The following is a 27,752-nucleotide window of genomic DNA, read 5'->3' as shown; positions in this document are numbered from 1 at the left end:
AAAATTTTTAATTCACTGAAATAGTGGAGTCTTACACCCTCTTTCTTTGGATACCACTCCTAATTTTGTTTTATCCACATGCAGTTGGGAAATCAGATTTATTAATTGGCCTTTTGTCCACTAGCCATATCACTTACTTCACTACCCTAAGCTTTTAAGAATGAGTGTTTAAACTTTTTAGGACTCTTTCAGGCTTTTTGCTTGTACATACAGCTTGAGTACAGATTATATATTTTCTGACACAATATCTTTGTTTAGTTATAAATATTTGCCTACTGTAAGTGTCCTCTTCTCTCTTCTTAAGGAGAAACTGGTATTTACACTGCTGATGTATAGCTTTTCTGTGCATAATAACGAATGTGGAACAGAAGTGATGGTGTTCTCATCCACTGATTACAAAAACTATAATGTTTAACAGGATATGTCTAGAGTTTCAGTTGGTATAGGGATTTTTAGATGGTAATTTCTTTGGCCTATAGAAGATAGAGTTAAATTAACAGTAGAATGTTAACTGTTTTAGGACCCAGAAGTCTAGAATCGTCCTTCACATCTTTTGTTTCCCTTGTATTAAGTCCTGGACAAATTTTCTACTTGAGAATTTTGGACCATGAATCATTCATCCTTAAGAAAACCTGCATTATATGTCTCGAGGGTTTCTCTGTATTGTTAAACTAGTTTCATCCACTGATATTTTACTCTTTGAGTTAATCTATTCTCTCAGTATGTCTAGAGCAGTGGAATTTACTTTTTGGTACAAAATAATTGTATTCTTTACTTAAGTATTTAAGAAGGATTTATTGCATTACCTTAGTTTGGTTAGACAGAACACAAACTCCTGCCTGCCGCACTCGAGTAAATAGTTCAATTGACTTTAAATAAGACTATTCACATGGATGAAATGAGTAGAATAGGGCTCAGTCTTGTTGCAAGGAATTATGGGAGAAGATACTAAATAGACAAGTACTCTCATTTTATGGGGTTGGATAAGTAAGGCTCACAGACTGCAGTTCAGACCCACATCCTTCAGTCTCTGAAAATTTCAAATGCTACCCATGACAAGTGCTATTATATATAAAGGTTAGACTTTCAAAAGTGCTCAGTGTTGATCTGTTTGCTCCCATTGCAGTTGATGGGAGTCTTAGCTTTGACTTCAGTGGGAACAGATTTAGATCAGTGCTGAGTGCTTTTGAAAATCATATCCAATATGTTTGGCTCCATTCCAAAAGATAGGGACTCTGTTTGATAACCCCTCTTGCATGTCAAAGCATCTGAAGTAAAATACTACCACCGCGGTAAGGTAATACCCATGATAATGTCCTGTGTGTATTAAATGGTGATTTAAAGGATGCAGTTAGTCTCCAGTGTAACTTGTATGAGTGGTGCAAGAATCTTTCCTTACCTCTTGCCTACTACCTGTAGGTTGGACAATAGATGTTCTTTCTCTTCTTCTCATACAGGTTGGATTCCTATCTCATCCCAGTTCCCCTTCACAGAGCCTATTGGGTTTTTTTTAATTTTTAAAAAGGCTATTTTCTGCTTCTTAAAAACTGGAGTGAGCAGATTCTGATTCTGGGATAAATTGGAGACACTGTTTCAATTAGGGTGACCAGATGTCCCGATTTTATAGGGACAGTCCTGATTTTGGGATCTTTTTCTTATATAGGCTCCTATTACCCCCCCACCCCCGTCCCGATTTTTCACATTTGCTGTCTGGTCACCCTAATTTCAATGGATATAGCCCATTTGAGAGATCCTGCTTTCAAAATGGGCTATAGTGGCACACCGTGGAGCTCTACTTAAAGAGAACTTGTTTTGGCAAAACAAATGTTCTGAGTGTACTCAAACACTACAGCTGATCTGTAGGGCAAGGGGCTGATCTCATTTGCGCAATAGCATTGCACTGACATTTCAAAATGTAAATATTCCTCAGCCTGAAATTGTTGAGGATCCTATTCTGATTATAACTTAGATTCTTGTTGAAGAGAACCTCTTTATGACTTGCAAGACAGTCTAGCATTAGGTCATGTAAGGAAGTGAAACTAAAACTTTTTCCAACATACCATCCTCTTCTCAGCCTTCAGGCCGGTTCTCTCTGACTGAAGTGCTTTGGATAGAATTGAAATATATGCTGCGTTTGTGGGTCTATGAAGCATCCTGTGGCTAGGTGAGCTTTATTTTAAAGGTACAGCTTGTTGAGCTGCTTATTAATATGGTCACCACCCCAGTGTTGTGTGGGTGCTTGCAAAAAGAGAGTAGACTTAAGATATTAGAAAATTTAACCTGATGTATCCTTTAGGAATAATCTTTTTGGCTTCGCCCCAGCCTTGTCCTCTTGTGGGAAGACCTTGTTGCTAGGTACTTTCCTGCTGGTGAGGTTAGTGTTTCCTGCTGCTACTGCAGCTGACAGTGAAAAATGTCTTAACAGAATTTATATGGAAAACAGGTTGGGTAGTTTGGGGGACATCGGTGTGGGGACTTGCATGGTTTTTGCCCACAGGAAGAAAGGTATTAAGTAAATTGATAGGAGCAAGGTAGAAACCTTAACTGTCCTTTGCTATGTGGGTGGAGTGAGTGAGGTCTAACTGCCTTGTCACATTTGGACTAGACTATAAGAACAGAACCTTCTATGCAGGCCTAGGTTCTGTGAAGCGTAATGGACCCATTGAGGCACTGGGGATTGGTAGATGTCAGCCTGGCCATTGCTAAAGCTCCATTCCCCCCCCCCCCCCCCCGCCCCGAGCCACCAAACCCAGGCATCAGCTAAATCTGGGGAACAACAAATGAGAAAACAGGGATGGAAGTGAAGGTCAGAGGGATAAAGTCAGGGATTCACAGGAGGACACCGAGTAGAGAACCCCAGACAGCGTCCACTGCTCCTCGGAGGTGTCCGGGGAGGCAATGGACGCTTCCCAGAGGAACTCTGCCTGGATATGTGACTTAAGGAGGGACCAAAAGTAGGTCCCACAGTCAGAGCACCCACCTTCCAGCTTCTTCCTCCTGGTATGATGGATGGCCATCTTGGCCAGTGCCAGGAGCAGGCTGACGAGGAGGTCTTATGACTTTGTGGGGCCACAGACAGAGTGTGCTTGGGTCAGGAGGTGTGGGGGGAAAGGGCAGCCAGTACCTCAGGAGGAGATTCTGGAGGAATGGGAAGACAGGCTGCAGTATGGTGCACCCTATATAAGTGCACACCATGGTCTCCCTCTCGCTGGAGAAAGAGCAGGTGTTGGGGAAGGTTGGGAACCATGCCAGGTACATGCCCGTGCTCATGGTAAGATGTGAGGCAGTGAATGAAGTTAGATCAGGCAGTAACCTTTCCCATGTATACGATGGGTTGGAAGATAGGGAATGAAAACTAACATAGTGTAGCGCTATATTTGTAGCACTTATTCACTCCAAAATGCAAGTGAATTTTTGAAATGTGTAACAATTGTTGGAGAAAAATTCCTGCACTCATCCTCCCACTCTAAGGAAGGCATAGCTCAGGCTTGGTAAGGAAGCAGATTAGCATGTGTCAGCTTTTTACTCCCTGCAGACTTTCCAACCAGCCCTCTTGGCAGTTTTGTAATAGAAAATGAGTGGTTTTATCACATATTGTCAATCCCATTAATTGGTGATCTTGTTAATACTAAAATGAATACAACATAATTCAAAATGAGGATCTACTATTTGCATGCAATATTCTGGTTGTGAAGCTCTTTATTACTGAAGTGTTGCTGAAGAGTAAGTTTTGTGGACTAACACTTAGTGCACACCAAATCACAGGGAAGGTTAGGACCATCTGGTAAAATCATATATGTATTTTAAAGGTCTGGCTTGACCAATTTGATTTCATTTTCTTTTCATGATAGCTGTAAACAAACTAACTGAATCATAATTCAGTTAAATCTGTTTCTCTGTCACGCTGTCCAAAAAGGATTGGCTCATCAAGAGGAAATGTAAACATTAATCAGTGAAGGGAGGCTTAAGGATGTAGCTTTCATAGGAAAACCTATAACTGTGCCAAACTGAGCTGCTGGGGGAGGAATGTCCCATGCAGGCTGTGGGCCAGATCTGGCTCCTATTTATGCTAGTTTTACACCAGTTAACTCATTTGAAATCAGTGGGGCAATTCTCACCTACTGCCTTGTCAGAAAAGAATCACATGTTATGAATCTGGGACATATGTGAATAGCAAAGGAAGGGAAAGATTATTATAATGATCTTGTGTAAATGAGGGGGTTTTAAGAGTGCGGTAGAATAATATTTTAAAAATCAGTGGAATTGACCAAGAAACTGTTTCTCAAATGAAAAAATGTTAGCCAATGTTTTTGTCTGCATAACCAGGCTCCTGCACTAGTAGTACTGCTGAAGAAAGGAATAGCCCATCATTTTGCTTCACAGAGATGCAGAACATCAATTAAGAATGTGTATGTGCTCTTGTTGTGTGTTTTGTTCTTTTTATATTGTGGTGTGGGCAGGTACTGTGAGTGTAATTTCAGCTGCTCTTTAGATACTCATTTTTCAGTATTGCATTTCTTGGCAAAGCTCTAGGACATGGTCAGTGCAAAGGGCTGTGGACAAGTGACATTTCAGAGAAGATATATAATTAGAAGTATGTAAAATGAGCATTCCTCATACAGCAGGGCTTTTTTTCATACAGTGCAAGTCTGCAACCTAAAAAGCTGCGTTTAGTCAGAGATGCACTTGAATGCAAATTATTGTTTGTCACTCTGGAATGCAGAGTGTGGATTCTCAGAAGGGCTGTTAGTACAGTACTGTGTTCTAAAAAATAAAAATATGCCTCAGGTAGATTTATACATTATTATGAAGAGGAAAACCTTTAAGGCTAATCCCTGTGGAACTAGTGCGATAGCTGCCTGATTGAGACGCATTAAAACAATATATATCCCATTAAAATATTTGTTACAGTATTCAGTAGCTTATAAAGGGTAGCTTATCATTAAAACCATTATAGAAATCCTGAGTAATGGCTTGCTGTGTGGAGGTGGAGTATACATCTCCAGTGAGAGAGAGGCCTCTTGGGGAGTTTCATTTACAGAAAGAATATAATTTGTGAGAGTTGGAAACATGGAGGCTGTGAAATTAAAATAGGTTAAATAAAAGGGATGTGTCATACTGAAACTACAGCATCAGCTCAGAAATAACAGAACTCTGTTGGAATCTTGTTGAACACAGAGAGGGTTATGAGATTAACTCACTTAATTGCACTAAATTTGAATGATTTGCATTGGGCCCTGTTGTAACACTTTTTTGCCCAGTTGTCAATATTAAAAATTGTGAATGTCTTACCAAATATTACACAAGGTGCATGCAGATTCTGAATCAGAATCTGAAAACAGACTATTCTCAGTTGCCATATTTCTTCATCCCAAAAATCAAAATGGCGCAGCTGTTAAACATCTTTGTGCATTACTGCCTGGCACTACTCACTGTCTAGCATGGATCTTTAAATAAAGGCCCAAACACTCCTTTGAAAGTAATGTAGCTTCTTTCTGTGCCCTTTCTGTGGTCTCTAGGTCACATGCCATGGATTAGTATCCATTTTAGCTAATACTCCTTTATGTAGGGCAGGGTCTGCCTTTCCGATACCACTTCCACCATTTCCTGCCAAAGAATACAATGTTAGAATATGGTAGAAATTAAATGGATTCAGAACAAGGCATTTAAGGGCTAGTCTACACTACAAAGGACTTGCTGGTATAGCTATAGTCTATTCGGGATGGTAAGAAAAAAATGACATTAGAAATACCTTTTTGTAAATGTGCCACAAGGTTGTTTTTTTGACAGCTTGTGCTGTGCCAGACTGGTGTTTTTGTTCCTGAAATGTGTTGTTACCTAATTTCATCCAGCAGGATCGTAGTGTGCAAATTATAGGGAAACATGTCTTTTACAGTATCACTATACAGAAATGACCACAAGTTCATAAGGCAATAGAAAGGGGAGGAGAGTATAGGGTTTCTACATAATAATTAAGTAGTGGCTTTTCATGGCAATGGATGATCTGATGACATCAGACTTTATGATGATTTTCTTTAATCGTAATTAGTCACGAGAATAAAAAGGTCATGATTAATTGCCATTTTAATCTCACTGTTAATAATAAAATGCCAATATAAATTTATTCTAAATATTTTGGGATGTTTTTCTACATTTTCAAATATATTGATTGCAATTACAACATGATACCAAGTGTACAGTGCTCACTTTATATTATTGTTTTTGATTACAAATATTTGCACTGTAAAAAAGGTAAAAGAAATTGTATTTTTCAGTTCACCTCTTACAAATACTGTTGTGCAGTCTCTTTATCGTGAAAGTGCAACTTACAAATGCAGAATTACTTTGTTTTCATTTTGAGTGCAGCTATGTAAAACTTTAGAGCCTACAAGTTGAAATATGAAGGAGCATATGAATGCTTAGTATATCTCGCATGTAAATATCTTGCATTGCCGGCTACAACAGTGCCATGTGAATGCCTGTTCTCACTTTAAGGTGACATTGTGAATAATAAGAGGGTTTCATTATCTCCTGTAAATGAAAACTTAACTTGTTTGTCTTAGCGATTGGCTGAACAAGAAGTAGGACTGAGTGGATTTGTATGAGGTGAATTGAAAAATACTGTTTCTTTTGTTTATCTTTTTAAACTCTTACCCTTAAGGAAGTTCAATAAAGATCACAGCCACATCTGTTAAATCCAAGTGTCATGTGACCCATGTCATCTTATTGCACATTGGTTAATGTTGGGGGCGGGGGGAAGGCCTACAGAGTGAACCTGTTTTGTCACATGACCCTGTAAGCAGATTGACAGTCCAAGCATTTAATAAATACATATTTACAGTGTGCAACTTAATTTACATATCAGAGTATGCCTATAGGTTATAGGCATGTTGAAGTGTTTGTTGCATGATGCATTTGTCTTCAACTAAATTGCTTGTTTGTTGTTTACAGTGTTTATGGTGGGGATTGAACTCACTAGTGTCACCATGTGTCTGATGGGAGTGTACTTTAGGACTTGACCTTAAAATATTCCATTAAAGGAGGACAAATTCTGTTAAACAGTACATCCACCTTTCTCTTAGCTTAAGGTGAACTAGGACACAACTTTGCTAGCCCTTCAAGATAAAAGGGGTGTGTCTGAACGGCCACTGGTAATTCTGTTCTTGGGTATTCAGGCAACTAGCACGATCTAAAAGAGGGATCGTCTGACAAACTGCAGCTGGTTCTTTTTAGTTTGTGTGTTCTCTTACACGGTCTAATAATTTTTAAACTGCAGGAGCTCCACCAGAGACCAATGTGGTTGGGGGAAATGAGATTTGGGGGAAAATATCATAGTATATTGATCAGTGGTGAGCAACCTGCAGCCCGCGTGGCTTCCCGCAGCTCCCATTGGCCGGGAATGGCGAACTGCGGCCTCTGGGAGCTGCAGGTGTGCCGAGCCTGAGGATGGTCAACGTAAAAAAACTGTCTTGCAGCTCGCCAGTGGCTTGCTTGCTAACTTGACGGGCTGCAGGTTGCCCACCACTGATACTGATAGTTTCAACCAGGGTGTATTGATTAAATCAAGGCAATATAAATCATTATTTAAATCACCAAGTGAAAAGTCTTGATTTAAATAACTGATTTTAATCAACTTTCCCATTTCTACTTCAGTTTTCTAAAGAAAGTTGCATTCTCATTGGTTGGTTCAACCATTAAAACATGTTGATTTACAACTAAATAGAGACTTTTTATACTAGATTTGGTACATCTTTTTGATATCTAGGATGGTACACTATAATTATATACATTTATTTAAGCAATTTATATAGCTTAGTGTTTTCAGATTCTTAAATTATACATTTTTAGTATGTTAGAAAATGATGAACAACACTGCTTGTTTACTAGATAATTTTTGATCATGGTTTGTGTCAAGCTATGCTAGGATGTTAACTGGAATTTAAACGCACAAAACAGCATATAAAATTTATTTTTATTAAACAAAATCTTAGACATTTTGGATATATAAACATTTCCTATCAAAACATGTTTCATATTTATCAACTAAATTTGATGTATTAAATAAACAGAGGGATTATCTGTATATTTAAAGTCAGACTGGAAAATGTTCAAATATGCTTAAGTGAATGTGACTGTAACTTAAGCTCCCACTTGCCTAAGTCTCTTGAAAATGAGACAATCTCCTAAATTACTTAGATTGTCCTTCAAACTTTTAAAACTAGTTGATCTCATCCCCTCCCATCTCATTTTTATTCATAGCCTGGAAGAGATAGAAAGGTTTTCTGCTTTTTCAACTCCCAGTTGATTTCTCAGATTTGAATGAATTTGTCCAAATGAAGAAAATATTCTTTCTGTGTCTGTGGAAGAGGTTACAGCTATTGAAAGCTGATTTATCATTTCAACAGACTCTAGTTCCAGGTGCTTATTTAGTGACTTCCACCAGTTCAGTGGTGCAATATCATCAGCAAACACGTACTGCTTGAATAGTTCACTTCCACTCCTGAAATTTATTATGGTTGGCATGACTGGTGCGTTGAGGATATTGGCAAGAAAATTTGGTGTAGTTAGAGTTTGATCTAGCCGCTCTTTACTGCCTGGAATTCAGTTTTGTTGAGTATTTCTTCAGTGTCTCTTCAATTCTTTCCAAATTTCAGCCGCACCAGCAATACAGCAGCAATCTTTCTGCAGTTTTTCCAATGCTATGGAACTAGGTTTCAATATATTCAGCATATATTCCACATTTCTCTTTAGTCCAATGCTGACTACTTTGGCTACATTGATAGTTCCATCTGTTCTGTCATGTTTTCCTTTGCAAATTGTTATCAGGATAGGCCCGTTCTTAATAAACAGCTCAAAACAGTCAACCAATGAATTCCATTGTACATTTTGGGAGAGAATTAGTTTCCTGCTCTCTTCAATGAAGCTGAAGCAAAGCAGTTGTAACAGAAGTATTTTGCAATTTAAACACCATTTTCCTTTATTCCTGGAGTTGTACTTAAATCTTTGGCTAAAAAATGCATCAAATGAGCACTACACCCATATGTTGCAAGTTTCAGGTTCTCTTGATTATCTTCTTCTAGATTTCTTCTCATCTTTGCTACATTTTTAGCATTGTCTGTAACAAAGCTATGCACTTGATACTTAAGTATTTATTTGCAGTTTGTCATAGCTTTTACTGCTACTTCTCTTCAGCAGTCTGCTGTATGGGCATTTCCTGATGTATCAGTTGTTTCTGTAAGACAGAAACCCCACCTTTTGTTGTGACACAAGAACATATTACTGGATCAGAGTGTACGTGCTCCACCCATCAACACTCAGATTGATGGAAAATTCATTAATTTTTTCTCAGTGTTCAAATTTCCTTCTCATACGCTGTACCCAGCAGCCTTCCAGCAATGTCTGCTCTGCCTGGAGGAGTGTATGCTGGTTGTAATGATTGAATCATATAAATGAAATGTTTGTTCTGAACTAGATGAAAGAAAGACTCGGTTGCATAAATGAACCAAGCAATCTTTTTGTCTATGGAGTCTTGATGGAATTTGCTGGTCCTGATTACAAATTCATTCATTTTACTGGATTATGAAGAAAGTCTTTTTTAATATAGGTAATTTTATTGTCTGATGTATGTTTAATTGCAGCACTGTTGGTGGTACTAACAGAAGTCTCTGAAGTTGTAGACATTTCAGATGATGGACCATCATAACCCCTTATGTCTCATGTGGACCCTGAAAGAAAATGGTGAAAAAAGTCACTCTCTCTCACTGAGTATTACTAAGTGCACTGCTTTAAAAAATAAGATTGTAAATGAAAGAGTCCTTCTACTGCAGCTGCTTGTACCATTGTTTCAATGATATAACTTATTTTCTAAACTTAGTTTTATAGGGGAAATAATTAATAAAGCATAAGGATTATCTAAATCTAGTTAAACTTTTATTTCTAGCAACATACCAAACAGTTTGAAAAAAGAACATTTTTAAATGTTGACATTAATAAATCCCTAGTAAAACTTTACTTTTAAACAGAAAATCTTCACCTAGATTTGATTATATTGAGCAATTAAGAAATCACTTCAGAAGTCCTGCAGTATCAGTAAAACATTGACATACTTCGACAACCAACTAACATACCAATTATATTTTGAATACAAACATTTTGAAATTCATAAGTAATCCACTCAAAACATAAATTTACTATAATAATCAAAGTTAAAGTTTGTTAGCATAGTAGGACATGGTAGGCAGTCCATATGAATAGTGCAAAAATAAGTTTACTAATTAGTTGATCTAGATTGTCAGACTTGTCCACATCATCATTGTCAAAGTCATTGCCTTCTGAGGAGCATTTTTCATAATGTTTCATTTTGACAACCAGCCCTTGCATCTCTTTTTTGCAGTGTTTACATTTGGCATGCGTTCCTCTTTTACTCAGAGGTACAGGAACTTCTTGAAAATACTTCCAAATAGGGTTTATTTTACCACTTACAGCAATAGCAGGTTTTTTTCTGCTGTTCCCTGATGTTGAAATCAACACTAGAGACTGCATTCTGAAGAATGTTGTACATTCTTCCCACAGCATCCTGCTTAACACCAGTGTTACTCCTTCCTTGTTGCATACTCTGTTCTTTCTCCTTAGTCACTTAACTCTACCACTCTACCCTAACCTTACCACTATAAAAACAAGCTAACAACAATCCAAGACTTCAACTCAAGTAACCATCTGCCTTTTGCACTGCAGCATTTTATTTGTGTAGGGACCAGGGGGCGGTTGAGAAACTAATTCTGTTTGTATCTGGCTGTGTGTATGTGCAAGGACACCGAGCAAGGCCATTTAGTTGAAGTGCCCAGATTCAAAAGCAAGGGCTGGTTGTTACTGGGCAGATCAGTGTTTTGCCATGAACCAGGAACTACGTTTCCATGGTGGGTGGAATCATAAATATTCATAATTTTGAGAACAGCCAGTCAGAGCCCAGGTAGGGAGAAGCTTTAAAATAGGAGTATGAGACCATCCAGGTGGGCTCAAAGGATGACCCTGAAGAGATACATGATGATGTCTCCTGGAGTCACAGGCCAGGTCCCAATGCCAGTGATGACTTTGCTGGTCTCTTGCATCTAGTAGCACAGCCCCTGGTTCTCTCACAGGATCGAGCCCTTAATACGATACATGACCTATTATGCCATATTTATAAAGCTTGAACTCAGAAATTAGATCTTCCCCCTCCCCCTCCCCCACCCCCACCCCGATTCATTCTTTGTATGCACAAGCATCCTTTGACTCAGAGTTTTTGATAGAGGCTTATGAATTCAGCCTATTTATTTTTTACTTAAATGTTTTAAGAGATTGTAATGAGTTTAGGCCTTAACATATTTTATATTAAATTTTAATTTTAAACAGGTCTATTGTTAGAAAGAAAAACTTATTATAATTTAAATAACAATCAAAACAATCCCATTTTTAAATTTAAAAATCCAAGGATTTAAATTTTAAAAAATCATTTTTTAAAATTTGTTTTTATCCATCCTGGTCCCAACATTAAAATTGATTCATTGTGCAGCTGCAACAAAGTAGGCTAATAGAATATTGGCCTGTATCAAGAAAAAAATTATTATATAAATGATGATGAGCAAACAATTTTTTATAAAGGGCAGTTTATTCCACAAGGGAGTGTAGAGTCCAGTTTTGGCCACCCTATCTGAGGTTAATTTGGAAGTTATACAGTGTGTGCATTTGAAATGAAGGAATACTGTTAAGGGCAGTAATATCTCCAGAATGGGAATGAATTTTTAAGTTTAGAGAACATACTGGTAATATTTCTATAACCAGAATCAACTTTCCGAGTGCACCCACTGCAGCTGGAGAGAGTACAGCATAAAGCAACCAAATATGTGAGGAGAGTGACGCGACTGTTTTAGTCTTGGAAGAAAACTACTAAAGGTGACATGACTGAAGTTTTAAAGCCAGATAAGTCATCTTATTAATATTGATCTATTTGAGGTTGCACAGACCAATAGCAGGAGTTCTCAGAGCTAGATTGAGGCCTCTGCTCAGACAATCGCATTCCTGGACTTCAGGAAAGCAGACTTCGACTCCCTCAGGGAACGGATGGCCAGGATCCCCTGGGGGACTAACTTGAAGGGGAAAGGAGTCCAGGAGAGCTGGCTGTATTTCAAGGAATCCCTGTTGAGGTTACAGGGACAAACCATCCCGATGAGTCGAAAGAATAGTAAATATGGCAGGCGACCAGCTTGGCTTAATGGTGAAATCCTAGCGGATCTTAAACATAAAAAAGAAGCTTACAAGAAGTGGAAGGTTGGACATATGACCAGGGAAGAGTATAAAAATATTGCTCGGGCATGTAGGAATGTTATCAGGAGGGCCAAATCGCACCTGGAGCTGCAGCTAGCCAGAGATGTCAAGAGTAACAAGAAGGGTTTTTTCAGGTATGTTGGCAACAAGAAGAAAGCCAAGGAATGTGTGGGCCCCTTACTGAATGAGGGAGGCAACCTAGTGACAGAGGATGTGGAAAAAGCTAATGTACTCAATGCTTTTTTTGCCTCTGTTTTCACTAACAAGGTCAGCTCCCAGACTGCTGCGCTGGGCATCACAAAATGCGGAAGAGATGGCCAGCCCTCTGTGGAGATAGAGGCGGTTAGGGACTATTTAGAAAAGCTGGACGTGCACAAGTCCATGGGGCCGGACGAGTTGCATCCGAGAGTGCTGAAGGAATTGGCGGCTGTGATTGCAGAGCCACTGGCCATTATCTTTGAAAACTCGTGGCGAACCGGGGAAGTCCCGGATGACTGGAAAAAGGCTAATGTAGTGCCAATCTTTAAAAAAGGGAAGAAGGAAGATCCTGGGAACTACAGGCCAGTCAGCCTCACCTCAGTCCCTGGAAAAATCATGGAGCAGGTCCTCAAAGAATCAATCCTGAAGCACTTGCATGAGAGGAAAGTGATCAGGAACAGCCAGCATGGATTCACCAAGGGAAGGTCATGCCTGACTAATCTAATCGCCTTTTATGATGAGATTACTGGTTCTGTGGATGAAGGGAAAGCAGTGGATGTATTGTTTCTTGACTTTAGCAAAGCTTTTGACACGGTCTCCCATAGTATTCTTGTCAGCAAGTTAAGGAAGTATGGGCTGGATGAATGCACTATAAGGTGGGTAGAAAGCTGGCTAGATTGTCGGGCTCAACGGGTAGTGATCAATGGCTCCATGTCTAGTTGGCAGCCGGTATCAAGTGGAGTGCCCCAAGGGTCGGTCCTGGGGCCGGTTTTATTCAATATCTTCATAAATGATCTGGAGGATGGTGTGGATTGCACTCTCAGCAAATTTGCGGATGATACTAAACTGGGAGGAGTGGTAGATACGCTGGAGGGGAGGGATAGGATACAGAAGGACCTAGACCAATTGGAAGATTGGGCCAAAAGGAATCCGATGAGGTTCAATAAGGATAAGTGCAGGGTCCTGCACTTAGGACGGAAGAACCCAATGCACAGCTACAGACTAGGGACCGAATGGCTAGGCAGCAGTTCTGCGGAAAAGGACCTAGGGGTGACAGTGGACGAGAAGCTGGATATGAGTCAGCAGTGTGCCCTTGTTGCCAAGAAGGCCAATGGCATTTTGGGATGTATAAGTAGGGGCATAGCGAGCAGATCGAGGGACGTGATCGTTCCCCTCTATTCGACATTGGTGAGGCCTCATCTGGAGTACTGTGTCCAGTTTTGGGCCCCACACTTCAAGAAGGATGTGGATAAATTGGAGAGAGTCCAGCGAAGGGCAACAAAAATGATTAGGGGACTGGAACACATGAGTTATGAGGAGAGGCTGAGGGAGCTGGGATTGTTTAGCCTGCAGAAGAGAAGAATGAGGGGGGATTTGATAGCTGCTTTCAACTACCTGAAAGGGGGTTCCAAAGAGGATGGCTCTAGACTGTTCTCAATGGTAGCAGATGACAGAACGAGGAGTAATGGTCTCAAGTTGCAGTGGGGGAGGTTTAGATTGGATATTAGGAAAAACTTTTTCACTAAGAGGGTGGTGAAACACTGGAATGCGTTACCTAGGGAGGTGGTAGAATCTCCTTCCTTAGAGGTTTTTAAGGTCAGGCTTGACAAAGCCCTGGCTGGGATGATTTAACTGGGAATTGGTCCTGCTTCGAGCAGGGGGTTGGACTAGATGACCTTCTGGGGTCCCTTCCAACCCTGATATTCTATGATTCTATGATTCTATGTCAGAATCCAGGCTTTCATTTAATCATATATATATATATATTTTTTTTTCTAGTTCTTATGGGTGCATTTGGGCGGGAAAGCTTGAAAACACAAACCTAACAGAAGACACATGGTGTGGGCTCAGTGCTGCCATCCCATTATAGCTCTGCTGAGATGGCATTGGCAGGAAGGGAAACTGAGGACTGTGTGGAATCCCCAGTTTTCAGGTGGTCTGTGGTGTTGGAAACCTGCCCAGCAGATGGTTGTTCTGTGGGTAGCCCCTGCCACCAGCTCCCCAAGTATCAGGGCCATGGTGCAGAGGTAAGACATTTAGGTGGTGGCTCTGGAATGCTTTAATTGGGCCCTGGGTGACATGACTATAATTTGAGAGATTATTCATGTAAGAAAAATCCAGAGATATATTAGAGAATGGTGGATAGGTGGAATCAAATAGCATTAATGTATTTAAATATATTAGAAGACCATATGAAACTACAGTTAGAAGTTAATTAAAGATTAGCTAATTAAAGTTAAATTTGTCCTTGCTGATCATGCCCCTGCCTCCTCGAAGTATAATGCAAGAGTGGCTATGAAATGGTTTGTAATGGAGTGCTCTTGATCCTTTTCAGGCACAAAACATTTTTAAAAGTTTAAAATAAGAATTTTAATCTTAGAAATGTTTGTCTTTTGAAATATGTAGGGTAGGAGGGTCAAGCAGTTCTAGATGTGAAGGGTTGGTCCTTGATCATCTCCTGGTTCTATGTAAGTAGAAGCTAAGAATAGAAAATATTTACTGTGCCCATCTCTCTGCCAATGAAAGAATGTTCCTTACAGGACACTTTCTAGTGTCCAGCCTAGTTTCAGATGTCTCAAGCAATTTCCCTGGGGAGGCTATTCCACAGTCTCATAGATCGCACTGTCATGAAGTTCTTCCTAACATTTAGCCTCCATTTTTGTGACTTTTATCCTGTTCCCTCTAGTCATTCCCTTTGTACCACTCTAAGTAGTTCCCCTTCTTCCTTGATGCTTACACTCATTGAATCTTCATAAATTGTTCTGTTCTTCACTCTTGCTTAGTTATTGCTTGAATGAGCTTTATACATAGTTAGCTGTTAGTAAGTATGTGGGGAGTTTGGAATCTGCTTAGGTCCCCAGTGAGGATGAGTATGTAGTGTTACGGTACCTTATCTTGAAGCCCACATACATGAGTGGTTCAGTAGGTCAGTGCTCTGAATATGCAAGTGAGAATCCTGCACAGGTCAAAAATTAAATTAATTGGGCGATTTCATCCTGCTTACTAGCTGAATCTTGTCCATCTGAAAACTACCCAGCAGTTAAACACCATGGGCAGTCTCTGGACTGAAATTGCAGAGTGAGAATTAAAGTTAGAACTGAAGGAAAGCCTGCACAGTCCCAGTCTTTTTAGAGTGGCTGTGTACCCACCACATCAGTGAAAGCCAGTGGCAGTGGCAGGTGCTCAGCATCTCTGAAAATGTGGGCTTAGGCATCTCAAGTTTTAGGCACCTGTAATTAAAGGCCAATTTTGAAAAGTGCCTGTTTTCCCATTGGTTAAATGGGGATAAAATCTTTATCTGTTTGTTAAAGCACTTTGAAATCTTCCGTACTGGTGAGAAGCATGATGTGTAACTGCTAATCGTCCTCTGCCCAGAACAAAAGATAATCTACTCATGGGTTGATCTGTTGTCTGCTGCATCCAACCCAGGAGTTTAATAAAGCGGCAATGTATTTATATCATGATACCTTTTGCTTTTTGTAAATGGCTCCACATATACAGTTGTATTGTCTTCATAAGTGTGCTTAGCAACTCTTTAATTTAAATAGGAGTTGAACAACTGTATCAAGAGAATCTAAAATCCAAAGTCTCTCTTGGTGGGTTCAAGCTTGGTTTCATTGGGGACCAACCACAGATTTGTTAATCTTCTCTTTCAAATTATTGCAGTCACAGATGATCAGAACTCATCCTTGGTGACCTATCTAAATTTTATGTACATTTTTAAAATTTTACAACTCAGATTTAATATAGGGAATGAATAATGTACAGATGTATAATGTGAAAAGAGCTGAAACAAGGGGAATCAAGCACCATTGCCAATGCCTAGCTCATTGAAAATTTTATAGATTTAATCTCATCCTTCTGGAAGAAAACATCAAAGGAGCAATTCAAGCTTAACTCTTTGGTGCTGAAGACTAGCTCAGTGGTAATATTTTAAATAAAGTCTGGCCAGTTTTGAAAGTGTTACCTCACTGACACTTTAAGCTTTGCCACATTAAATTCCTACCTTACGGCCAGTTCAGAAGTCCAACCGGGTATTGCTCCAACCGTCATTGTAAGACACCATTTTATATTGTATATTGTGAATTATTGGTTCCAAGCTGCTCAGATATATAAAAACATATACATCTCATACTTCTACCTTAAACTTTCCTGTTCCTGTCTTAATGAGTCTCTTTGGTCACTGCTACTGCTCTCCTCTCATAAGATGTGTGAGCTCTAGTGCATAAAGAAGATTGGGTGGTCCAAACCCCAATCATGTTTGTGAGCACAAGCTCCATTGCTGGATACATCACACAACTAATAAGAGTATAGACACTATTGGGGTGGGGATCAATTATTGTAAAGCTGATGCTTGTCTCTAAAGATTAGGACCCACATCCATTCAGGGCAAACTGCTGATAGCTGTCTTCCAGTACTATTACCTGAGCCAAACTTAGCTAAAACTACATTGGTGAAGGTTGATGTGGAAAGCTATCTATACAGATCAAATGCAGACACGTTCAATCCATGTTAATTCCAAAGATATGACAACATATTCATAGATTCCAGGGCCAGAAAGAACCACTATCTGACCTCTTGTATGGCACAGGCCGTAGAACTCTCCCCAAAATACCTTCTTGTGAGCTAGAGTATATCTTTAAAAAATAATAATAATCCAACCTTGATTTAAAAATTGACAGCGATGGAGAATCCAGCATGACCCTTGGTAAATTCTTCCAATGGTGAATTACCCTCAGTGTTAAAAATGTGCACCTTATTTCCAGTCTGAATTTGTCTAGCGTCAACGTCTAGCAATTGGATCATGTTATACCGTTATCTGCTAACTATTTAACTACAAACAGTGAATATGTAAATACATAAGCACTAAGAAACAGCACACAGTTTGTTGTTATGCATAAGCTGGGTCTAATATAGATTTGTCCGTACAGTTTTGAAGGTCTATCAAATATTGTATTTACTGAATTGCAGCAAAATACTGTAGTGGTAAAAAAACAGCAGGAAAAGGTATGGAGAAAGTAGCCAAAGAATGAAAAAAATTGTCAGTTTTCTGTGCAGAGGTGAGAGTGGAAACTCAAAATACATAAAATTCAAAGAAGCCATTGGACATGGCTTGGATTCTTTGAGGTGCCCTAAAGTGTTTTTAAGAACTACATCACTTGTATGAAATTTGTAACTTAATTTCTAATAATGCAAAGTATTAACTATACTTTCACAGTTGGCTCAGTGAATAAACTTAAAGCAAAATTATCTTTCAAGCAATAGCAAAATAATATAATGCGGGACTATTTATTGGGTTATTCTAAAGGTTTTGTCTCCAAAGCCCCAATGGGTTTGTATTGTCTGAACATTTTTAGATGAGCTTTTGGGACCTGGAAAACTTGTCTGAATAAAGTGGTATGCATTTTTCTATCTAGCAAACTGTTTGCTATTGTATAATGCTACACCTTGTGTAGTACTTAATTACATTTGGTCTCAAACCAATCATTGAGATCCAAACACCTTAATTTTTTTCTGGGTCAGAACATCATAGTTTGCTACAAAAATTAAGATGCTATTTATGTTTGGTAACACTTGAAAGTACAATGCACAGAGAATGACCTTCACTATTTTTAAAGGTTTGATGTATTGGCTAGGGTATGGAGAGAAGTATACCAAGTAAGAAGGGTGTTTTTCATCTTTGCAGATTTTATGGGTGATTGACTAGACCAGAGAATTTGTAATACCTGCTACATAATTCATTTCAGTTACAGGTTCTGTGACCTATGAGAAAATTCTGTGGTTTTTGGTTTTTGTTTTGTTTTTTGCAGTTGTTTTTGGTACAGGAATATGTTGTGGCTTGAAAATTGGAGAGTGCGCATCATATGTTGGCAGGATGTGCTGCAGCTTTTTGCCCAAATTGTGTCCAGAAATTGTTTTCAATACAGCGAGCCCCAGGAGGAGTATAATTGGCCTCTCTAATGATCAAAACTGAACACTGAATCTGTACATAATCTGTGTTAAGACAGCAGCAAAGGTCTAATCTTAAAACAACCTCTCTCCTCCATCCCCCCCAGTTCAGGATGACATCAATAATTTTTCTCCCATAGAAAAATGGCCAGAGTGAATCATAAGCTTCCCTGTTTTTCTGCTGCTTTGAGCTTTTTATTCTTTTGCAGAAGCTATTCATTTTAAATGGACTTCCCACACAGACCTGGGCAGACTCACTCATCTATATCTTGGCCTATTTGTTCATATCTTTTGCTTCAACAGCTTTGTTCTGAGAGCTTTCCTTTTATTCAAAATGTGTATCTTGGGTACTGTCAGGGGAGGACTTCTGGAATGATTTCCCTTGGCATTATTAGAATAAGATTTTCCCATTTTAACAGTCTTTTTATCCATTTATCCACAGATTTATCCTACTTCTAGCATCTACAAAAGTCCTCTGTCTGTTTCTTGAAAAATGATAGTTTCATACATTCCATAAAATGGGTAAACTAATTTGGAAGTACTCCTCACTTGTTTTATCCTTTATCTGGCCTCTATTACTGCTTTTGGCAGAAATAACTTCTGCTGCCAACAATTGTTTGCTTTTTAGGAAAAAAAAAAACATTGCTAAGTAAATATTTCACATTCAAAAAGTTCTCCCCAAATATAACTCGATGATGATTTCTCTTATCGGTCATAATTATCTGTAAGCATTTCTGGAACACTTTTATCATACCCTGTAATGTATATTGTGCCACACACAAATATCTAGTTTTGTTTTGGATCAGACTATGTATTATCAAGGGATATGCTAAACTAGTAAGACCCTGATCCATCAGGTTATTGTAAGCATGTGCATAACTTCAAGCACCTGATTAATCCTGATATTCTACTCTAGAATAAAAGACCTGTGACATAACTGTAGCTGGCCCAGGTCAGCTGACTGGGGCTTGGGTTGTAGGGCTAAACATGGCAGTGTAGACATTTGGGTTTGGTCTGGAGACTGGGCTCAGGACCCCACCCACGCTTGTGGGGTCCCAGTGCTCAGGCTCCAGCCTGAGCCCAAACACCTGCACAGCAATTTCCCAGCCCTGCATAGACGTACCCGAAGAGATCAATGAGACTCTCAAGTGCTTAGTTACTCATATGCATAAGTGTCTTGCTGAAACAGGGCTTGAATTAATAATATAATGTGAAAACTGATAAATATTAATTAGCAATTCTATGGATTTCAGTTTAAGGTTTTCATAATTGAAATGAATGACTCTTTTTTTCTAACTAGCACATTTTCTAACTCTTCACTGTAAGGTCTGTGAGCCGCAAATTTCTGCTCTGAACTTTTATGAAGTATGGGGTATGGAAGGCCCAAGATGGAGTTCCAGATCTAACTCGTATCTCTAGCTGTTGCTGAACATTGGTATTGTGGTTTTGCCTAAAGACTACAGTTAGGTTGGGTCCCATTGAACTAGGCATTGTGCAGACACACAATGAATGACAGTCCCTGTCCCAAAGAGCATACAGTCAAAAAGACAAACATAACAGGTCAACGATGCAAACAAGTGGGCATGGGAAAGGTTGGTGAGCCAGGGTAACAAACATAATAAAATCTGCAAGTTCTTAGTTGCTTGGTCAGTAGTTGTGAACACAGCTTTCTGCCTCCTTAGCCATTATGTTGCACTTTACTGAATGTATTTTAAATTTGGTTCAGACTCTCAAAAGATGAGCATGTTGGGTACTGTGCTCTTTAGAAAATTTGGCCCATGTTACATGTAGTGGATTGTTTTTTCCTGCATAGTTGTTGATTTATAGTAAGATAGTCTGTGTGAGCATCCATACAGAAAATGAGCACTGATTTAGAACACACTTACTTTAAATGTGATCTTACAACTAAGCTTTTCCTTTGTTTATTTAAAAAACCTCCTCTATTGGAATAAACTCCAGGGTGGTGTACAAAGAATTTAGTGGTACATTGTAAACTATTTCAAAAGAAGATATAAATAGGGTGACCAGGTGGCCCGATTTTATAGGGACAGTCCTGATATTTGGGTCTTTTTCTTATATAGATCCTTATAACCCCCCACTCCCGTCCCGATTTTTCACACTTGCTATCTGGTCACCCTAGATATAAAGGAAGATTCAGGAATGCAATACAGTATAAACCATTGCAAATAAAGGGCTTTATCATTGTGTTTGATTGAGTGGAAGTCGCTCTCCCGCAATGACTTCATGGAAAAATTCTATTTTAAAATGGGTCGTATTTAAAAACTGGCATGATATGGCCAAAAATATACATCTAGACTTGTAAATAGAAAATTGTCATCTCTTTAGTATTAACCTTAAGAAATTTGTGTTTGACCCCTGATTGTAATAAAATATTTTCTTACTATTGTACCAACACTATGCAAGTTACAGAGCTACTTCAGGGCATCCTTTTAAATTTCATGTTGTTAATTTCCTTGCACAGTTTTCCTTCTGTGGAGTTGTTCTTTCTGTGTAGTATAGCATGTAGCTCATGTTACCACTGTCACTGAAGGTAATAAGTGTTGTGGGTTTTTCTTTGGTATTGGCTTTTGGAAGAGTGCTATGATGGGTTTATTACTTTCTTCCTTCTTGACAGATGTATATTTGTCTAACTGTATTTCTGATGGGCTAAATTCGCTGGCCCCAAACTGCTGGTAATTGGAAAAACTAATGATTTTTTTAAAAAAAGAGTAGCTTAACGTATTAAATTTTCACTGAAGATTTCTTTGGCTATTTGTTTTTAGAGTCAACAGGTCAACTGTATTCTTTAATACTAAAACCACAGAGATGAAAATCTTCTTGATGTTTCTTTAGCTCAGAAAGGAGAAAAGAAATCCCACATGTCTCAGGGTTGGCAAAAATTAAGTTCAAATTTCAGGTAATGTTCAGTAACAGACACAAATTTATGCCTACCCAACCTCTCTTCAGTGCTGGCCTTGGGAGATAAGTTTCTAACAGGCCATAATAATGGGCCTTTAAAAGTAATCAGGCACTCTTTGTTGCTAAATCCTTGTCAATGCTCCTCATCTCAGTCCAGGTGTTGAAAAATTGTTCCTGCTTTAATGTTTACCAAGTGAACAACCCTCGGCACCAGTGCAGTCAACACAACAATGGGACTACCCAGGTTTCACTGAGAGCATAATTTGGCAAATAGAACCTTTACTATGTGTGTGTGTGTGTGTGTGAGAGAGAGAGAGAGAGAGAGAGAGAACCCAGCTTGACTCTCAGATCCAAGGCTGAATTTCAGGGCTGGCAGTTAAACTAGCAAACTGAGCATTTTCTATAAGGAATCACTGAGGCATAAGCAGTGGGTCCCCCACAAACCATCTTATTACTTCTAAGAATAAAATTTCACTTTTGCTGAAGATTTAAAGCAGTTTTGTGAGTTTCAGAGCTTCCAGTTCTGAAAATGTGGCAGGTTTCCAGTAGTCTAGCAATTAATATTCCCAGTTCTTTCAGAAATGTACAAATGATTGAGAAAAGAAAAGGAGGACTTGTGGCACCTTAGAGACTAACAAATTTATTTGAGCATAAGTTTTCGTGAGCTACAGCTCACTCCATCGGATGCATTGATTGAAGTGTACTCTAAAAATGGAGAAGAAACTGGAATTTTACAAATTTTACCAATGTCATCTTGAGGTGGTTCATTCTGTCTTGGTAAGGGGCAACTTACAAACCTTACTTTGAACAAGAATTCCTAGAACCACTTATTGGGATTAACAGGACAAACCATCTTACTCAGTAAACATCTTAAAGTATATTGAATATTACACTTCAAATATAAGTACTTCCAATTTACAAGATCCTTGTGACTTGTCACTTAAGTCAGGGTCCCTCTAACCCAGGATCTGTTATCTTTCCCAAACAGTATTCCCATTAGCACAGTCTCCTCAAAGATATCTATCTAAATTGCCCTGACCATCTCTCACTATCCCCAGGAACTGTTAAAGATTATGCATTAGCTCCAGTCTGGGCCATCTTCTGTTTCCTGGGCAACTCTGGCCTGGTCCCACTCTTCCCTAGACAGTTGTAGTTCATGTCTCGACTCATTACTGCTGTGGCTACCTTGGTAGCATTTTAGGCAAATCAAGCCAACATCAGTCCGCTTACCTCGGGTTTCCCACTAGATGTTGTTAGGTTGGATAGACTCCTGGGCACATTACAATAAATTCACTCATTTGAAAACTTATTAACTCATGAATAATCTTTTAAGAAAGATGTGGAGCACTGCACAATTACAAATATGGGGAAATCTATAGTAAAGGTCCAGGGTGTATGGATATGTAGCAAGCTTTTCCAGTCTTCTTGTCTGCGAGGAAGCCTGTGCACGCCATTGATAGACAGCTCATCCATTTGGACATCCATGGAAATGTATATGTTTGTCTACATTATTCCATGGATTCTTGCTGATGGCAGGTTACTGCTACTTAGAGATTTTTTTAATTTACTGTCCGTTTTCTGTGACACATTATTTTGATTTTTGCAGGATAACATACCATACATTGTATTTTGGCATGGTTGTGACTCCTCCCATATTTCCCCAGAAAATACTTTGAGTGGCTATAGTATAGGCATATCCGCAGTATCTCAAATAGAAAGAATAGAATTTGGAGGCAAACTTTATAGTGAGCTGATATGTTTTTCAGCACAAAAGGAATGGTGGAAACATATTGCACTTAATTAAAAGAAATTTGAGGCATGAATCGGAAAAGAATTTGTCTCAGTCCCCTGTAGCTAACTGTATTGGGTCTGTAGAATTAACCAGAGTCAAAGTAGGAAAAGCTTATTTTTGTCAATAAAGCAAGAGAGAGCGCTCCAAATATGCTTAAGGAACATATATCATATTGAGTTAAAAGGTGCTAATTTTAGTCACCTTCATAAACAAAACCACACTTAAGCTTACAGCTTTTCTTTCTTTGCGTGTTTTTTCAAATTTTTTATTTTCCATTACATTCCAGAGTATTCAAACTTTGTTTTATTTTACAATAATTGTCCTGAGCTGATGTCATGCTCATAACTATTATGATCTATGTAGTCTAGTATATTTATTATGTAGCACTTGTAGAACATCATACATCTTCAGCGTGCTTTATGTATATTAACTAATCACAGCACCTAGATAAGGAAACTTGTAGCTGGAGAAACTGATAGAGATATTAAATTACTGCAGAGTCACACAGCAGTAAGTGGCAAACAGAACTAGAACTTCAGAGTCTCGGCTCACTAGTCCTGATCAAATTCCTTTAGACCATGCTTTCTCTGAATTACCCTTCAGCTTTGCTCCTAGTAGATGTATGCTAAAAAGAATTGCCATCATCCTAGCTACCATCCTAACTAAATGCCACAAACTTTTGTATGATATTCTCTTCTTTAAAGTTTGCTCTTTGCCCTTCTGCTATAGTTGGCATAGGAGGGGACCTTTGGGAGATCACCCCTTGCCAAAGTGGGTTAGAAAATTTACGTGGAGTTAGCCTCCTTTCTCCAGAAAAGAGAAAAGGTGTGTTTAATGCAGGCTCTTTCTTACAGACTGTGCAGTTTTGTTTCCTTCACTAGCACTGATTGAAATTACATGAAACTTGCTCTTTTAAAAATGTATGTATCAAATAAATTCATTCAAATGTCAAGCAGATTTATTTATTTAACTTTTATTTTCTAGTTGGGGAATGGCGGTCAACGTGTATTCTACCTCTATAACCCAAGAGACTATGAGCAGACATGACATCATTGCATGGGTTAATGACATAGTAGCTTTAAACTACACAAAAGTCGAACAACTTTGTTCAGGTAAGATATTATTTTAAAATACTGTATATTCATAAAATGTTTGAACCTAAAAATCTGATTTGATGAAAATGTATACCTCTAATGCCTTCTGTGTCAGAGGATAGCTCTCCTGAGGGAAGACAGTCTGAAGAATATATCCAACCATGTGTTTTGTGTAGCTGAGTTAAAAATAACTTATGGAAGGATAAGGTTGTTTGGGGAAGCAAAATGAATGCAGAACACGAAGAGTCTAGATAAAGCTGCAGATAAAATCTAGTAATAAATATGATGATTAAGCAGCAAAGGAAAGGAATGCAATAGAGAGTGTCTGTATTAAATGCATAGTACAGTTACTGAAGAAAGCTTTAAAACGTTGGTGCAAAACTGGGAATTATATTATCTGAAAAGTGACAACCTTAGTGAAAGCAACATTATACACTAATGCAATGGTGGGTACCCAGATGAATAAAATACGCCAAGGGTTATTCACCAGTGGTAAGTGTCCTGAAATTCTTGTTGGAGGGCACACAAAAAATCACAGAAAAGTGGTGATGTGAAATGAAGTGGGACATAGTCTGTTTGAAGAAAGCATCATTTAACTGCTGCAAGGTGTTCCTACAGTGTGCCAGGCACATCTGCTTATTTCCACTGCATCTATGACAGGCCCTTGCTGTAGGCAATGCAGTCAATGAGATCTAGGAATAGAGAAGATGTTTTGAGGAACTCCATGATTTAATAAAAGTAGAGGTTGCAAACTGTCTGTAAAACAGCAGGTTCTGTAACTAGGTGGCAGCTAGGAAAGTGGAAGTTATGGGCAGTGAGCGGTGTCACTTGCATCATGGCTTCTGTTTGTAGTTTTTCAAAATGAAAAGTGTTTCTGTGAAGGAGATCTAATAAGATCATTGCTCCAAACTCTTTACCTGGCATGCTGTGACTTCATATCTGCTAAGACAGTGCCTTGGGGGTTCAGGACAACTGAATCCATGTAACCACTTCATCAAAAATTAGATCTGTTGACCAAGTTGAAATTTTATTGTAAGAATGATCCATGTTAGACATTTAATTTTTACTTACCACTTCTTCTGTAGATGTCCATCTCAGTCAGATTTTCATGAAAGATATGGTAAATCGTGTCCTCCAAAATGCTAGCTTTCTGGGTACTGGAACAAATGATTGAACAATTGTTTTGTAAGTACCTAGAGGATAATAGGATTATAAGTAATAGCCAGTATAGATTTGTCAAGAACCTCTGACAGGATTACTAGCCCAGTGGATGGGGGGTGGGGGGGGGGGAAGGGAAGGGAAAGATCCAGGTCTGATATAGCTTGATTTTAGTAAGGCTTTGACAGAGTCCCACGTGACATTGTCATAAGCAAAGTAAGGAAATGTGATGTAGATAAAATTACTATAAGGTGATGCATAATTGAGTGGAAGACCATACTCAAAGAGTAATGATCAAGGGTTCATTCTCAAACTGGGGTGATGTTATCTAATGGGGTCCCGCAGAGGTCTATCTTGGGTCATGAACTAGTCAATATTTTTCTTAATGCCTTGGATGATGAAGTGGAGGGTATAGTTATAAAATTTGTTAGTGACACCAAGCTGAGAGGCATTGCAAGCACTTGGTAGGATGAGATTAGTCCAACAATCGACAAGATGAAATTCAGTGACAACAAGTGCAAAGAACTACACTTAAGAAAAAAAAAAATCAAATCCCCAACTACAAAATGGGGGAATAACTGGGTAGGCAGTAGTACCTTTGAAAAGAATCTGGAGGTTACAGTGGATCACAAATTGAGTGAGTCAACAATGTGATGCAATTGTGAAAAAAGCTAGGCTAGTTCTGGAGTGTATTGATAGGAAGGTTGTATGTAAGACATGGGAGGTAACTGTCCCACTGTTCTTGGCAGTGGTGAGGCCTTAGCTGGAGTACTATGTCCATTCTGGGAACCACGCTTTAAGAAAGATGTGGACAAACTGGGGAGATCCAGAGGGGAGAGTAACAAAAAAAAAAGGTTAGAAAATATGACCTCTGAGGAAAGCTCTAAAAAACTAAGCATGTTTAGTCTTGAGGAGGACTTAATAAGTCTACAAATATGTTAAGGGCTGCTACAAAGAGGATGGTGATCAGTTGCTCTTCATGTATACTGAAGGTAGGATAAGAAGTAATTGGCTTAATTTGCAGCAAGGGAGATTTAGGGTAGATATTAAGGAAACTTTCCAACTGTAAGGATAGTTAAGCTCTGGAATATGCTTCCAAGAGATGTGGAATCCTCATCCCTGAAGGTTTTTAAGAATAGGTTGTACAAATGCCTAACAAGGATGGTCTAGATATACGTGGCAGTGGGGTAGACAAGATGACCTCAAGAGCTCACAGCCCTACATTTCTGTGATTCTAAATTATCTGAATATAAGCTCAGTCAAAACAATCCAAAACTGATATGAAGGAACGACCCATCCACTTGCAGAAATCTGTCCTCTTTCCGTACATAAGCAAATTTCACTACAGGACTTGTGAAAGTCGTGTTGATACAGTACAGGTCAGTGTAACTAATATAGCTGCTAAACATAAGATGACTAGTTTAAAATATTGCATCATAGCATGTTGTTTTTGCTGAACCAAGATCATCTTGGGTTGGTTTTTTTTGTGAGTGTCTAGTTGAAGCAAAACCACTATACCTAGCTGGTGTTTTAATTAAGTTCCATACATTTGTCTGAGTATTGGTTTTGGCAAATTGTTTCTAAGTATTGGCATCTAAACATATAATATGACGCAATAAGGTACATGAGGATAGACACCTTCTCCCACAACTACCAGCATTTTTCACGATTTAAGACAGGAAGCATAGTGGACAGGATGAGCTATTGATTTGTTCCTGTATGACCATTCAAATACTTCTGAAATGTCTAAAGTTAAGCTTTGAAGCTAATACCCCATCATCTCGAATGTTTGCAGACTTAAATAAAAGCTTTCATGATATAATTCCATAACCAAAAAGGAAAAATAGTTGATAAAAAAAACTTAAATGTGGAGAATGCAGTGAAAGTTAGAGATCTTAAATCTCTAAATCTGGATTGTCCATAGTTGGCAGGAAAAATGCTATGAATTCATTGTCTTGTTTTACTACATGAGACGTTCTCATAGGACCTCTTTCTGTGTCTTCAAGCAAGGATTTTAGGGTGTATCATGGGAGGAATTGAAAAAAGGCTGCTTTATCAGAGTTCTCATTCCCACCTTTTCCGTACTTAGTATTAAATGAAATCTAGGATTGTATTAACTTTCAGATTCTATCTTTGTATATTTTTTTCCATTCTCCCATGTTATTTTTATAGTCAAACATTGATAGACCAAATTGCTTTACATTTATTTACCGATTCAATTTGAGATTTTAGCTTTATATTTTTTTTCTCAGGCATTCTTATTCTACTCCCTAAATGCTCCAATCCAGAATCCATTCAAGGTTTCAATCTTGCAATTTTTGGTGTGAGAGTGTGTCCAA

At 38.6% G+C, this 27,752-nt stretch overlaps 1 protein-coding gene across 4 annotated transcripts in view; it reads left to right on the top strand.

Moving 5' to 3' along the window:
• MAPRE2 (microtubule associated protein RP/EB family member 2) overlaps positions 1–27,752 on the top strand; it is a 159,889-nt gene that overhangs the window by 70,188 nt on the left and 61,949 nt on the right. For 3 of the 4 annotated variants that reach the window (XM_084618779.1, XM_084618777.1, XM_084618778.1), the window contains one exon: positions 24,146–24,273. The exons of the other annotated variant lie outside the window; for it this stretch is intronic. In XM_084618779.1, the coding sequence (XP_084474905.1) occupies positions 24,153–24,273 (121 nt within the window). In that variant the 5' untranslated portion in view covers positions 24,146–24,152. The remainder of the gene's footprint in view (positions 1–24,145; positions 24,274–27,752) is intronic. 4 annotated transcript variants of the gene reach the window in all.

The sequence above is a fragment of the Lepidochelys olivacea genome, assembly GCF_965140295.1.
Source record: "Lepidochelys olivacea isolate rLepOli2 genome assembly, chromosome: 2".
Taxonomy (NCBI): Eukaryota; Metazoa; Chordata; order Testudines; family Cheloniidae; genus Lepidochelys; species Lepidochelys olivacea.
This window is presented reverse-complemented; position numbering and strand designations above follow the sequence as displayed.